This window comes from Lonchura striata, chromosome 22, assembly GCF_046129695.1.
Source record: "Lonchura striata isolate bLonStr1 chromosome 22, bLonStr1.mat, whole genome shotgun sequence".
NCBI classification, from domain to species: Eukaryota; Metazoa; Chordata; class Aves; order Passeriformes; family Estrildidae; genus Lonchura; species Lonchura striata.
In genome coordinates, this window is record NC_134624.1 from 310,451 (window position 1) to 321,947 (window position 11,497).

Genomic DNA, 11,497 nt, shown 5'->3' on the forward strand with positions numbered 1-11,497 from the left:
CCCGCCTTCAACCGGCCGCGGCTCGGGCCCCGCGCGCCGCGCTGCGCCGGCGGCATCGCCGCTTTAAGGGGAACGCGATGGCGGGACCGCTTGGCCGGGAGCGGCCCCGGGCCGGGACAGCGGCGGGGACACGGACACCGGGACACGGGACACAGGGACACCGGGACACCGGGACACCGGGACACCGGGAACACCGCCACCTGTGCCACGCATTCCTGGGAAGGCAAAGCAAAGCCATGGCGGAAAGGAGAAGGCGGTGGAGGAGCCAGGCGGGTTCGCCAGGGCTCCCCGCAGCTCGCTGTGCTGCTGGTCACACCTACGGACACCGCAGCAGGAACCTGGAGCAGCCCCAACTCACACCAACAGGAGAGGTTTGCACAGACATACGTTTACTTAAAGGAAAACTTATAAAAATAGTGTTTGAAAAAAGAAGCATAAAATAAGGAGTTTTAGAGTGATGAAATGTTCACTACACCCTTTTCTCACAGCTCTTCACAAAGTGGAAAAAAAAAGTGTTATCTGTTCCTTTCTTTGGGGAAAGGGCATTTTAGAAGACTGCTCTGAACAGCTAACACAAAGTCACTGACATTCCTTCAGGAAAACCAGCCTCTGATTCCCAAACACCCCAGACTCCCCCAAAACAACTTCTGGCCTTCATTCTTCTCAATGCCAAAGTGTGATTACTTCTAGGTCAGGTCACAAAATTCAAACTCAAAATCAGTCTCCTGAATAACCACCACCAGCAACTTGATCCACATCACTGGCAAAGCTACAAAGTTCTACAAAGCTTGAACTCCAGTAAGGTGCAGGTAGAACAGACCTCTCCTTCCCAGGAAAGGCTCATGTCCCACATCCAGGAGTGTCCTTTTCCCCTCCCAGCTGAAGGTGATTTCCCCTTCCCTTGTCGGGCAGTAGTCCTGCCTGCGAGGAGCACACGGTAATACCTATTTAAACTTCCTCTGTTCAAGTCCCTGTGAGACAATGGGTCCCCAAGGCAGCCCAGACTAACGCCTCCCACCCCAAAGATCAGTTCTTTCAGCAGGTCAGGACTGTAAGAAACCAGAAGCAGAAACATCTCAAGGCTGGAGCAGGTGTTACTTGGCCACACAAGCAAGGAAACACCAGTTAAGTATTGTCTCACTACAAGAACAACAAAAATAAATCACCAAAAACCTTTGACGAATGAAGCCAAGAGAAACATGAGGAGATTCTAAAGTTGGTAAAAGGTTAAGATTTTCTTCTGTCCTGTCAGAAAATCTGGTTTTACTCTCAAAGAAATTAGAAAGTCTTGGAATAAAGAAATAGATGTCCCAAGACAATGAAAAGCACCACTCCTTTCAACAGCAGGACAGAAGTTCTACCACACAGGAAGGAAATAAGCACAAATATAAAACAGCTTTTTATGTACAGAACAGCCTGTCTGGACATTTCAAAGTTGTTGCAAGCTCTCCCCACAGAACTCAGTAGGTTTGGCAGCCATAGCTTGGATAAGGCTACAGAATTTGTCCCAGAGATCCTTTCCAGCAGCCAAATCTCTCATTGCATCCCTTTAAAACCACTGCAAACTCCTTTCTAAAGCACACCTAGGAAGGGAGAAGACAGCACAACACCTGTGCTGCCACCTCCCCTGTGCCTTCCCCAGTGGGATGGTCACCTCAGGGCCCAAAGCTATGCTGAAAACATGGAGAAGTTCCTCTCCAAGTAATGCTTTCATCCTAATTTGCCTGCTGCCTCCTCAGGTTACTTTAAGGAGACTTCCAGCTGTTCAGAGCAGGAACACTCATGGATGGTCCTGTTGCCAGTAAGAACTTCCAGCATAAGGAAACCCTGCAGGTGCCAGGGAAGCCCAAAGTGAACAGCCCAGCAAAGGATTCAGGGAGATGAGAGCAGAGTTTGTGCATGGAATGGGAAAGCTGCAGTATTTACAGCAGTTCTGAGGCAGAAGTGTTTGGAGCAGGTACAGTTCTGCCTAAGAGTGATTCTACATCTGTAGAGAACCTCCCAGGTGGCTCTTTGACCACACGAGGTCTGGCCAACAGCCTCCCCAGTGCAGGTACCCAAGAGCTGAGACATAAGACCACCTGGAGCAGCTCAGAAAGAACATCCATCCAGTGGCCAGAGCAGCCAGGGTGCTTCATCACACTGCTGTCCTGGTCTACCTGTCCCAGTTTTCTTGGAGGAAAGCTATACCCTCAAGAAAAGATTGCAGCAGAGAGGGATACTGTTGCCACAGGTATTAATTAGAGATTGCTATAAACCTTAAATTGCTCTTGCAACACAGCAGCAACACATGGCTGCACAAGTGGTACTTGAGCATCTATTCAAGAGGCAGAGATTGCTTGGGATTGCCAATAAGAACATGGGTATGTACACCAACCTGTCCTGCTGTCTCTCCCCATGCACCTTGGTGAGAATTACAGCAGCCTGTGAGGGCCTTCAGTGAAGGAAATAACACCAGTAAAAAACCTCAAGGCTGCCAGCATCCCTCTTGCTAGGGCAAGTCTAGGCCAGCAGCAGCTTAAGCAGATATTACAAAGACTGACTGACCTTTAACAAATCAACACCCATAAATACCAAAAACTGCAGAGTCCAACAGCAGAGGTGAGCCAGCACAGCGCAGAAAGAAAGGGGAAAGCATGTTGGATTATTGTTCACTCAAAAGCTTCTGCACCACACAAGCACCTGGGTGCTGGCAGTTCCTCTCTCTGGGGATTAGAGTTTCTGCTCAGCTCGGCACTGTGGCAGGTCAGCAGTTCTCCCTGTGGTTTGTCTCAGTCCCTGGTCACCTGAAGTGCAGCATTTCCCTCTCAGGAGAACAAGTGTCCAGCTCAGGACTGTGACTCCAGCAGGACCAAGACAGAACAGTGGATCAGCCCCAGCAGTCAGCTCATGACAGATGCCTGTGTGCCTGCTGGATTGTGCTAGAGAAGGACTCTTATTGCAGATCAGAACTGTCGCTTCCTGGCAAGAAGTACTGTGAGACAATAGCAAGGTTACTGTGACCAGACCTCAATGGGAATAGTATTATTTAAGCCACTGAGGCAGAAAACTCCAGTTCCGTGCCTGTATAAGCCCCTAAATACATCTGTCTTCATTGCACATGATTAGGTGTCCATTTCTTGTGTTTCAGAATCCTGATTGTAGCTGGATATGCTCCAGTTCAGAGCAGCATGAGGCCTCCCTTCAGCAACAATCCTGCTCTAAGGCTGTGCGTAGTAAGGCTTGACTTGGAACTACACTTCAGCGGGGGATTAAAACCACCAGTCTTGCTTTCAAGGACACCTCGTTGATAAGGCAGCTCTGGATTCAGGCAGTTTGAGTGCACAAAGCCACCAGCTGTCACCGTGTCCTCCCACCTCAACTTCCCAAGTCTCTTTCCCAGTCAAAGGAGTGCAAACTGTCAGGTGACCCTCACCAGAAAGTGATGCAATCTTCTTCACACACTTCAGGGATGGCCAAGTGCAGACACGAGAGAGAAGAATCCAAAATCTACTTGAATGGCAGAATGTGTGACTTCACTGGAATACATTCTATTCACAGGAGGAAGATCCTTCTATCCTCACCCACCAAAATTCACTGGACTTAAGTCTGTCCTTTCTCCATCAGAAGTTACTCCGTGTGTACTTCCACAATACAGGAGTCCATCCCTTCAGGGATATGCAGACAGAAGGTTTCTTTCTCCCCAGACTCAAAGTCATTAAAAAAAAGATACAAAGAGCTGCTTTTGGCAGCAAAGAGGCATTTCAGATGTGGAAAAATCTGGAGTGCAGGACCCAAGTAGATAGGGAAGTAATCAGTCCTTGACCTAATAAATAGAGTAGAAGTCTTCAAGGTGGCCAGTAGTCCTAACAAAACCTGAAGTCTTGCAGAGACCAGTAGGAGCTTTAGTGCACCACACTGCAAGAGGCCATCTCCCAGGATCCACTGTCACACAGTTCTCTAACACCTTTTGTCAGGCCCATGGACTATTTGGAATCTTGAAGTTCCTTTGCCTTCTTCAAAATCAGATGAACATCAGAGATAGGATAATCCTATGGCAAAGAAGCAAAGGGATTTCAGTGACTTCCCAGCATTCTTGATACAGATTGTTTCACTTAAGCAAGGCAAACCTTGACAACAAGGTTCTTGGCCTATTATAACATACAGCCATGTTCAGTTACTCCCTTAACAGCTAGTGTTTCCTGTTTTGTAACTGATCAAACCTCAATACCCTTCCAGAAGGTTTGTTGCTGGTTTTTTTCACTTTGTCCTCCAAGGGCACAGTAACCTGGCCTGCCACAGGGCTTCTGTCTCATGCCAGAGAGCCTTATCAAAGCCAGTATCTTGCACAGCCCAAAGCAGGAACTGGCAGAACGTGAGATATCCAACTGTGCAGTGCAGGCGTTTCCAACCTAAGGCTCTCACAGATCTCAGAACTGAACAAAACCCTCTGGCCAAAAAATTTTGCAGTGTTACATAAGGTTTCAGATCTTTGCTTGAAATTATTCATTTTTTTTTGCAAACCAAAGGAACATTAGAAACCTCCAATCTGTGATAATGTCTCAGTAGGGTAGAAAGGGTGCATGTGCTAAAGACTCCCACTTCCAGTAATGAGAATGCTGTAAAATCCCTGCAGATTTTCCTTCATGCAAACATCACAAATGTGGTACTTGTCTTGAACCTGGCATACCCTCCCACCCTCTCACATACTGTCATCCTCTCTCGCAGCACTATTTTAAGACTTTTCCAATTGCTCTCTGCACCCACTCTATTTAATTCTTACCTGTAGCAGCCTCATGTTCAGAGTGAAGTCTCCTTCCAGCAACTGATCCCGGATGAGTCTGAAAGATGGAAATTATTCCAGCTACTTTTAACTCTTTATAAAGAAACTTTAAAACTGATAACCTCTTCACCAGATGCCCTAACACATGCCTACAGAAGACTCCAGGATCCATGGAAGAGAAGAAGAGGAAGGCTGTGTGTGTACTTACGTCAACATGGCACAACAGACGAGCAGGAGGAAATCGAAGCGCTTGTCGTCAGCAAAGAGGGAGTCCCAGATGCGGATGACATCTGGCAGCAGGAACTCTTGGGACAAGAGCAACGTCAGCCAGCGGAAGGCAAAGAACTGGGGTTTGATGTTCTGTTCTTGCTGTCAGACAGGCACCAGGCAAACAATGAGTACGTGCTCCTGGCCAGTTCCCTACAGGCAAGAGGTGCACCCCATATTTCCATCCCTGCCTCCTCCCCAACACTCCTCTAAACTCCCAGCTCATCCTGCAGCAGCAGGAAAACCTCTGCATCCTTTGGAGACTCTCCCATTCAACCTAGACAGGGATTTTCAGTGCAGCCATACTCCACACCTACAGCCAAGCCAGAAAATGCTCTTCTATCCAAAACATGGAGTAAAGGAAGCTTTTCTCCCTAAAGGCTCTATTTGTGTTCCGTTGAACCTGCCAAGTAACTTTAAAGTTCCCATTTCAACAGCATTTTATCTGCAAAGCTGCAGCCCTCCCCCACTAGCACAGGCACTGTTTGTCAGGATTTCCTCTCCTTTCCAGAACCCTTGCATTTATGAAAAGGTTTACTATTCACAAAGATAAACAAAGATGGAACACAGTTCACACTGATGGTCGGTAAAACATGCTGTAAGCACCTTTAGCCTGAAGTTTTCCTGTTTTCTGATGTTAAATCCAATATAGTCTAAGTTTAATCAAGGTCAAACAAGCTTAGGATTCTGCTGATATTCTTAAGGACCAGCTGCTGCATGGCCAAGACCATTTCCTGCCAACCAAACATTAAGCAGTTTTTCTCCCCACTGAATCAGCTACCAGCCAACACTCTCAGCTGTGTCAGTGTGCTGACAAACCATCTTCTGGATTATAAAGAAATATATCCTGACTTTTCTAGATGGAAAAAGATCTCAGTGTAATTTGGTCAAGGTTGCAGTAAGAAGAATAGCTTTCCCTTCCAAAGTCTCCTTGTACTTTCACACCAAATGGACTGTAAGACTGGAGATGTTTGTGATTAAAGCGGCCTTCATGTTCTACAAAACCGACACAAACCCAAAGCTCTTGAAAACCTCTGGATGAAAGGGAAGAGTATAATTTGGCCAGTGGGATCATCCAGCTCACTGGATTTCACATCTCCTTTGGAATGTGCTCCACGGAGTTTATGTCAGTGCTGTCAGGGCAGCCAGTGGCAACAGAAGTGTGTGTGCAGTGTGGGGGATGATTTTTGTTTTGCTTTTAAAAGTAGAAACAAATTCTGTAACCTGGAACGCTGAAGAGATCTACACCAAGACTCGTGTTTTGACTGATGTCTACAAGAGAGTAGAGACTCCAGCTCCAGCTATGCAGGTGACCAAGGATCATGGCCAAGTCCCTTCAGACTCCCAGCTGGCAGCTGTGCAACAACCAGAGTTTGCTTTCAGAGGCAGGCAGGGGAGGAAGCCTTGCTGTGTCAGCTCACTCTGGGCTCACTCCAAGGAGAGGCTGCTTCAGCTCTCAGGTAAGAGTCTCTCTGCCCCACAGGCAAAGCCTTTCATTCACACTCTCTGCTCTACACAAGCACAGTAACAAAACTGACATTCACGTGCACTGTTAAGACACTATAATCCCGCCCCAGACCCAGAGAAACACTAGTTCCTCACCAGTTTCAAATACAGCTCCACATCTTTTTCCTTCAGGGTAGAGTACACCTTCTCCATTTTGTACGTAATACCACACTGGGAATCATCCAGGCTCTTAATGAAGTTGTCCCGAATTTCAGACATTAGATTGGTAAAGCAGAAAAATGTGTCTGCTTCAGCATGTTCTGGGGAAAGAACAGAAGAACATGGGAGAATAGAGGAAGCCTCGCTGAGAGAGGCAGAGCTGTAAAATTGTCCTTGCTCCATAATATGGTTGCTGTATCGGATCTGAGGAGTAGATCCTACCAGATCTTGGCTTGCTTGGTCTGGGTCAAAATTAGACAACCTTTTTTTAAATTTTTTTTTGAACTAGAAATATCTACAGAGTCACTGCAGATACTAATCCTGTGTCCAACACAAGGTCTTCGTGACATGAGGTCACAGTTATCTATGCACAAGAACATAATCTGCCACCAGCACACACCCTCAGAGCTCCTGTGAAACAGAAGCAACAGGCAAAGCCCTCCCTTTCCATTTTTTCCTTACCATCTATATAAAGTACAAAGCGCTTCTGAGGGGATTTTGAGTTTAACAAACAAAAATTGCTCAAAAATCCTCCCTCCCAGCCCATTCAGCTCCTACCAATTCCCCAAAATTCCTCATGCAGAGAAGTCACAGTACCACAGCCACTGCTGAGCAGTCAAAAAGCTTCCTCACCTTTCCATTCACTGTTAGGGTCTGTAGCAAAAGTGTAGTAAAGAGGCCCCACGATTTCATTCATGCCCTGGACATAGGCTATCCCAGGGTTCAGCTTGGCATAGATGAACAGGATCCGCTCCACCACTTCCCAGTGAGCTTCGCAGCCGTTGGGCAGAACTTCGTACTCGTTCAGGGAGCTGGGGGTGCTTTTAAGAGGGGAGCTCACCTGGAAAACAAAGCTGAATCAGGATAACCAAGTGGCACAGATCCCTTAGCACCTGTGCCAAGCTTGGCTTTTAACACACACAGGCCCCCCCAAAAGATCTGGGCTGTTTATACCACATAAACCAAGACAAGCAACTCTGGGAGCACATGGGCAGAGAAGTCCTGGTGCTGGCTGTCCCTGAAGAATAAGTCTGTGCAGCAACACACAGTTCCCTCTGAATCATTGCACCACATGATCTCACACAGTAAAAACCACAGCAGTTCCACTTCTTTGTTACTAGTATGAGGGAAGGGTATTGAAAGTTGTGGGAGAAACCACCTTCCCCAACAGCACGTGTGCTGTAACACTCAGGAAAGGGGAAAGACTTTATTTTAACAGATACTCAGCTCTTCTAATTCCAAGTTTGAGATCCAGTTCTGGAGGACTATGGAAATTTGTAATAAATTCATAGTAAATTAATCCTTCAGTGTTTTGTTGCCATACAGGAAGGCATATGTCGGGTATAAAATAACTTTTGACTTCAAGTTCTACCAGAAGTTAGGTAAAAACAATATTTAAAATTAAATACACCTAACATTTCCTACAGTCTGTCAGGCACTTCAGCTGATTCTACAATGTCCAGCCCCCAGAAGTCTCAGTATCTGCTGGGGTGTTTCCTTGATTCCACTGCACAAGCAGAGAGAGAAACGGAGAATAGCCCAAGAATCATCCTTCCCCTTCCCAGTCCGAGACCCTGCCCTGTGACAAGGACAGCCCCAACCCAGAGCTCACATTTGTCACCCCGCTGCGGTTTCGTGCCACCGTCTGTGACTTGAGCGTGGTCTGCTCCACCCGCCTGCGCAGGGTCTCAAACTCGTTCTGGGGGTCCAGGATTAGCAGGCAGGGATAATCCGTGGGGCGCTGGAAAAACGCCATGTCAGGGTACAGCCTCCTGGGATGGACACAGAAGGAAATCAGGGACAAGAAGGAAGTACGTGCCCCATGTTGAGTGGGAGGCTCGGTTTAATATTAAACTTTGTTTTCAAAGTACAATTTGTTGACCAAACCTCTCGGGTTCAGAAAACCGAGTCCTTGTACCTCACACACCTGACATCTTTGTCTATCTGGAGGAGCACTTCATTATCCTTGAAGTAAGTGTTCCATCGGCTGTCTGGATTTGGATTGAGGGGCTAAAGACGGAAACAACAGAAACAGAACAAGCGTGTTTCACACATGTCAAAAATCCTCAGTAAACATACAGTGATTTAACATTTCTCTGTCACTCTGCCATCAGCACAATCTGAGCATATCAGGGTCCTTTTTTCTCTCACATTTTGGATCCTTTTCACTCATCTCTTCAAGAGTTTGCTCCCAAATCAGTTTTTTTCTTCCCGTCTGTTAACAAGATTCCTAACTGCAGCTCCAAACCTGTACCACGGAGATGGTATTTGGACTTGGGGTAAGAGTTATCCACCCACCCAGTACTTTGATGCTGTGGTTCTTCTCTCCACACCAAGATCCACACAAAGTTAACAACTAACCAAGAAAAAAAACAAGCTACATTCCAAGGGATTCAAAGATCACTGTGACCTCCCTGTGTGGTTTTACAGACGTGCCAGTTTTACACCACCAAGGCTCCAGAGATCACAGTGGGGCAGGTGACTGCAGGGGAGTGAACACTCAGAACGGTCATGGGAGCAGCTGTATCATTTTACAGGCTCTTCTGATCAGTTACTTCACTCACTCCTCCCACACACACACTCCTAACAGCACTTTCAGAGGAGAAAGCCAAGGCATGCAGGAAATAGTCTGTTAAAAAAAAAATATCAACCCAGCAGCATTACCAGAAATAATCAATCCTCCTGCCTTCCACACCACAGACCAGCGTGACTCCCCTGCTTCTTTTCTATCCTCTGCTCCAAAAGCACTCATGGACCCACCTTCCCAGGGGAGCATCTCATGCCTCCAGGAACCTCTTGTGAGCCTCTCCCATTCCCTAGGAGACCCACAGTCTGGGCCGGCAGCCCCAAAGGGCAGGAGGAGGGAAGTGCACAGCTGGAAACAGCTCTCTACAGAGCTATTGATGCTTTGCCAATAGTTCACACTCAAGGCTAGCACAACAAAAGTGTCAGGCTGGCACTTGGGAACCATCCCTCCCCCTGGCAGGGCAGAATAGTTGGGAACAGAGCCAGAAGCAGCCCAGGGGGCCAGAAAAATCCCCAAGGAATTTTCTGCAGCACAAAGGCTTAACAATACTTACATGATCTTCTAAGGTCACATCTTCTCTGGAAACACCCAGGTTGGCCTTGGCAATCCCAGGCTGGATAATCATTTCTTTTAGGAACTGGGAATACAGATCCCTTAAAGAAGAAAAGAGGAATTTGAAATGAGGAAGATAAGGTCAAGGTGAGCACACAGAAGAGTTCAAACAGATGTTTCTGTTCCACCCTGCCCAGCCAGAAGATATCTGATTTTCCCTTCAGTGCAATTGAAGGAGTCAGTCCACCAGGCAGCAGGGAGAACAGCACATTACACACAAGAACAATTTGTTTCATGAAAGTACTTAATTATTTAGAGACTCTTCTTCTTTGCAGGTATTTTTGAAAATAAAGGGACAAGTACCAACAGCCTCACCTCTGTTTCTTCAGCAAAGAGCTCCATAAGGCTTTCTCTAAAGGGAGGTAGTTCAGGAGTATCTGCACAGGAAACAGGTGAAAAGGAATTAGTATTCAATGAGCTGTCACACCTGCAAGATGAGCAAAGCAAACATAGTGGCTCGAACTGGCTCTTGGAAAATACTGGGAGTTCTCTCCAGAAAGCCAAGTACTTTGCTAAGCAACAGTCAGAAATATTTCAGGGACTGGCTTTCAACAGAGAACTATTTGTAGGACTGATCAATAGCTAACCTGACCAAAATGCACTGCTTGCTTAAAACTGAGGCTGTTCACATGCAAAGTGCTGATCTCCACAAATAACTGCTGCGTTCTAATGGCTTTTAAGCTCTGGATTTATTGTTTGTTTACAACTATAACCGCCAAAAAAGTGCTACGTGTACTTAATCAACCCAAAGCATCACTGGCAAGAAACAAAAGCGCCCCAAGCAAAACCCACCTTCCAGCACAGGCAGCGCAGCCCACCATCAAAGGGAATTCCTGCGGAACACCAGGCAGAGAAACAACCACGTTAGCCCATCTCTCACCGCGGGTTGCTGATGTCACCTCACAAACAGGCCTGGCAACACTTTTCTTCCCCGAGGGGCACGAAGCTGCCCCAGGGACGCTGCCGGGGTTATCCGCGGGGTTATCTCCCACAGGGACACCCCGCGTCAGGCGACACCAGCCCGGTGCCCGGAGCCCCTCCCCAGCCCGGGACCGGTTCCCGCGGCACTCACCGCTGAAGCACAGCTCGCGGAGCTTGGTCAGAGCCACCGTGGGTTCGCCGAGCACCTCCTGGAAGTCCGCGATCCTGAGGGGAGCGAAGCCGCGGGCGTCATCAGGGCTGGTACAGGCAACCCGAGATCCGCCAGAGCACCCAACCCCTCGGAGCCCCCGCCCCGCTCAGCGCAGCCCCGTCCCCACAGAGACACCGACACCGACCTGCTCTGGTGCAGCCGCGACATGGCGGCCCCGGCGCCCCTTCCCCGCGCGCCGCATAAACGCTCCGGCTGGAAACGCTGCCCGGGGAGGGGGATGCGGGCCGGGCCCGCCCCGCCGGGGCGTGGCCATCCCGCCCGCCCCGCACGGACCCCGCGCCTCAGGGCGCCTTTCCTGAGCGATGGCCCCGCCCCTCCCGTCCCGCCCACCGTGCCAAGCCCCGCCCCCGGTGCATCCACGGTTCGGTCAGCCCCGCCCCGCCCGGTAAGCCCCGCCCCTGCCCGCCGCCGCGGGCCCGGTCCCTGCCCTGTCCCGGCTCCCCGCGGCCTGCGGGACGCGGCGTGGGTCCCTCGGCAGGCACCAGGAGAGACCCCGCGGGCTGCAGCCGCC

At 48.8% G+C, this 11,497-nt stretch overlaps 1 protein-coding gene across 1 annotated transcript; it reads right to left on the bottom strand.

Moving 5' to 3' along the window:
• Positions 1 to 372: 372 nt before the first annotated feature.
• On the bottom strand, positions 373 to 11,246 carry TBC1D13 (TBC1 domain family member 13). The gene is made up of 12 exons (XM_021551462.2): positions 11,111 to 11,246; positions 10,906 to 10,979; positions 10,626 to 10,666; positions 10,149 to 10,210; positions 9,775 to 9,874; positions 8,622 to 8,704; positions 8,307 to 8,466; positions 7,328 to 7,535; positions 6,632 to 6,795; positions 4,971 to 5,131; positions 4,763 to 4,820; positions 373 to 4,031 (listed from the first exon to the last, which is right to left on the bottom strand). Exons 1-12 carry the CDS (start codon positions 11,131 to 11,133, stop codon positions 3,966 to 3,968), a joined length of 1,200 nt encoding a protein of 399 aa, XP_021407137.1. The 5' UTR covers positions 11,134 to 11,246; the 3' UTR covers positions 373 to 3,965.
• Between the last annotated feature and the right edge of the window lie 251 nt (positions 11,247 to 11,497).

Coding starts and splice junctions, on each gene's coding strand:
- TBC1D13 (XM_021551462.2), bottom strand. CDS start 11,133: ATGTCGCGGCTGCACCAGAGCAG. Junction 10,667..10,905: donor CCGCGAGCTGTGCTTCAGCG/GTGAGTGCCGCG, acceptor GGTGTTCCGCAG/GAATTCCCTTTGATGGTGGG. Junction 8,467..8,621: donor CAGATAGACAAAGATGTCAG/GTGTGTGAGGTA, acceptor TGTCCATCCCAG/GAGGCTGTACCCTGACATGG.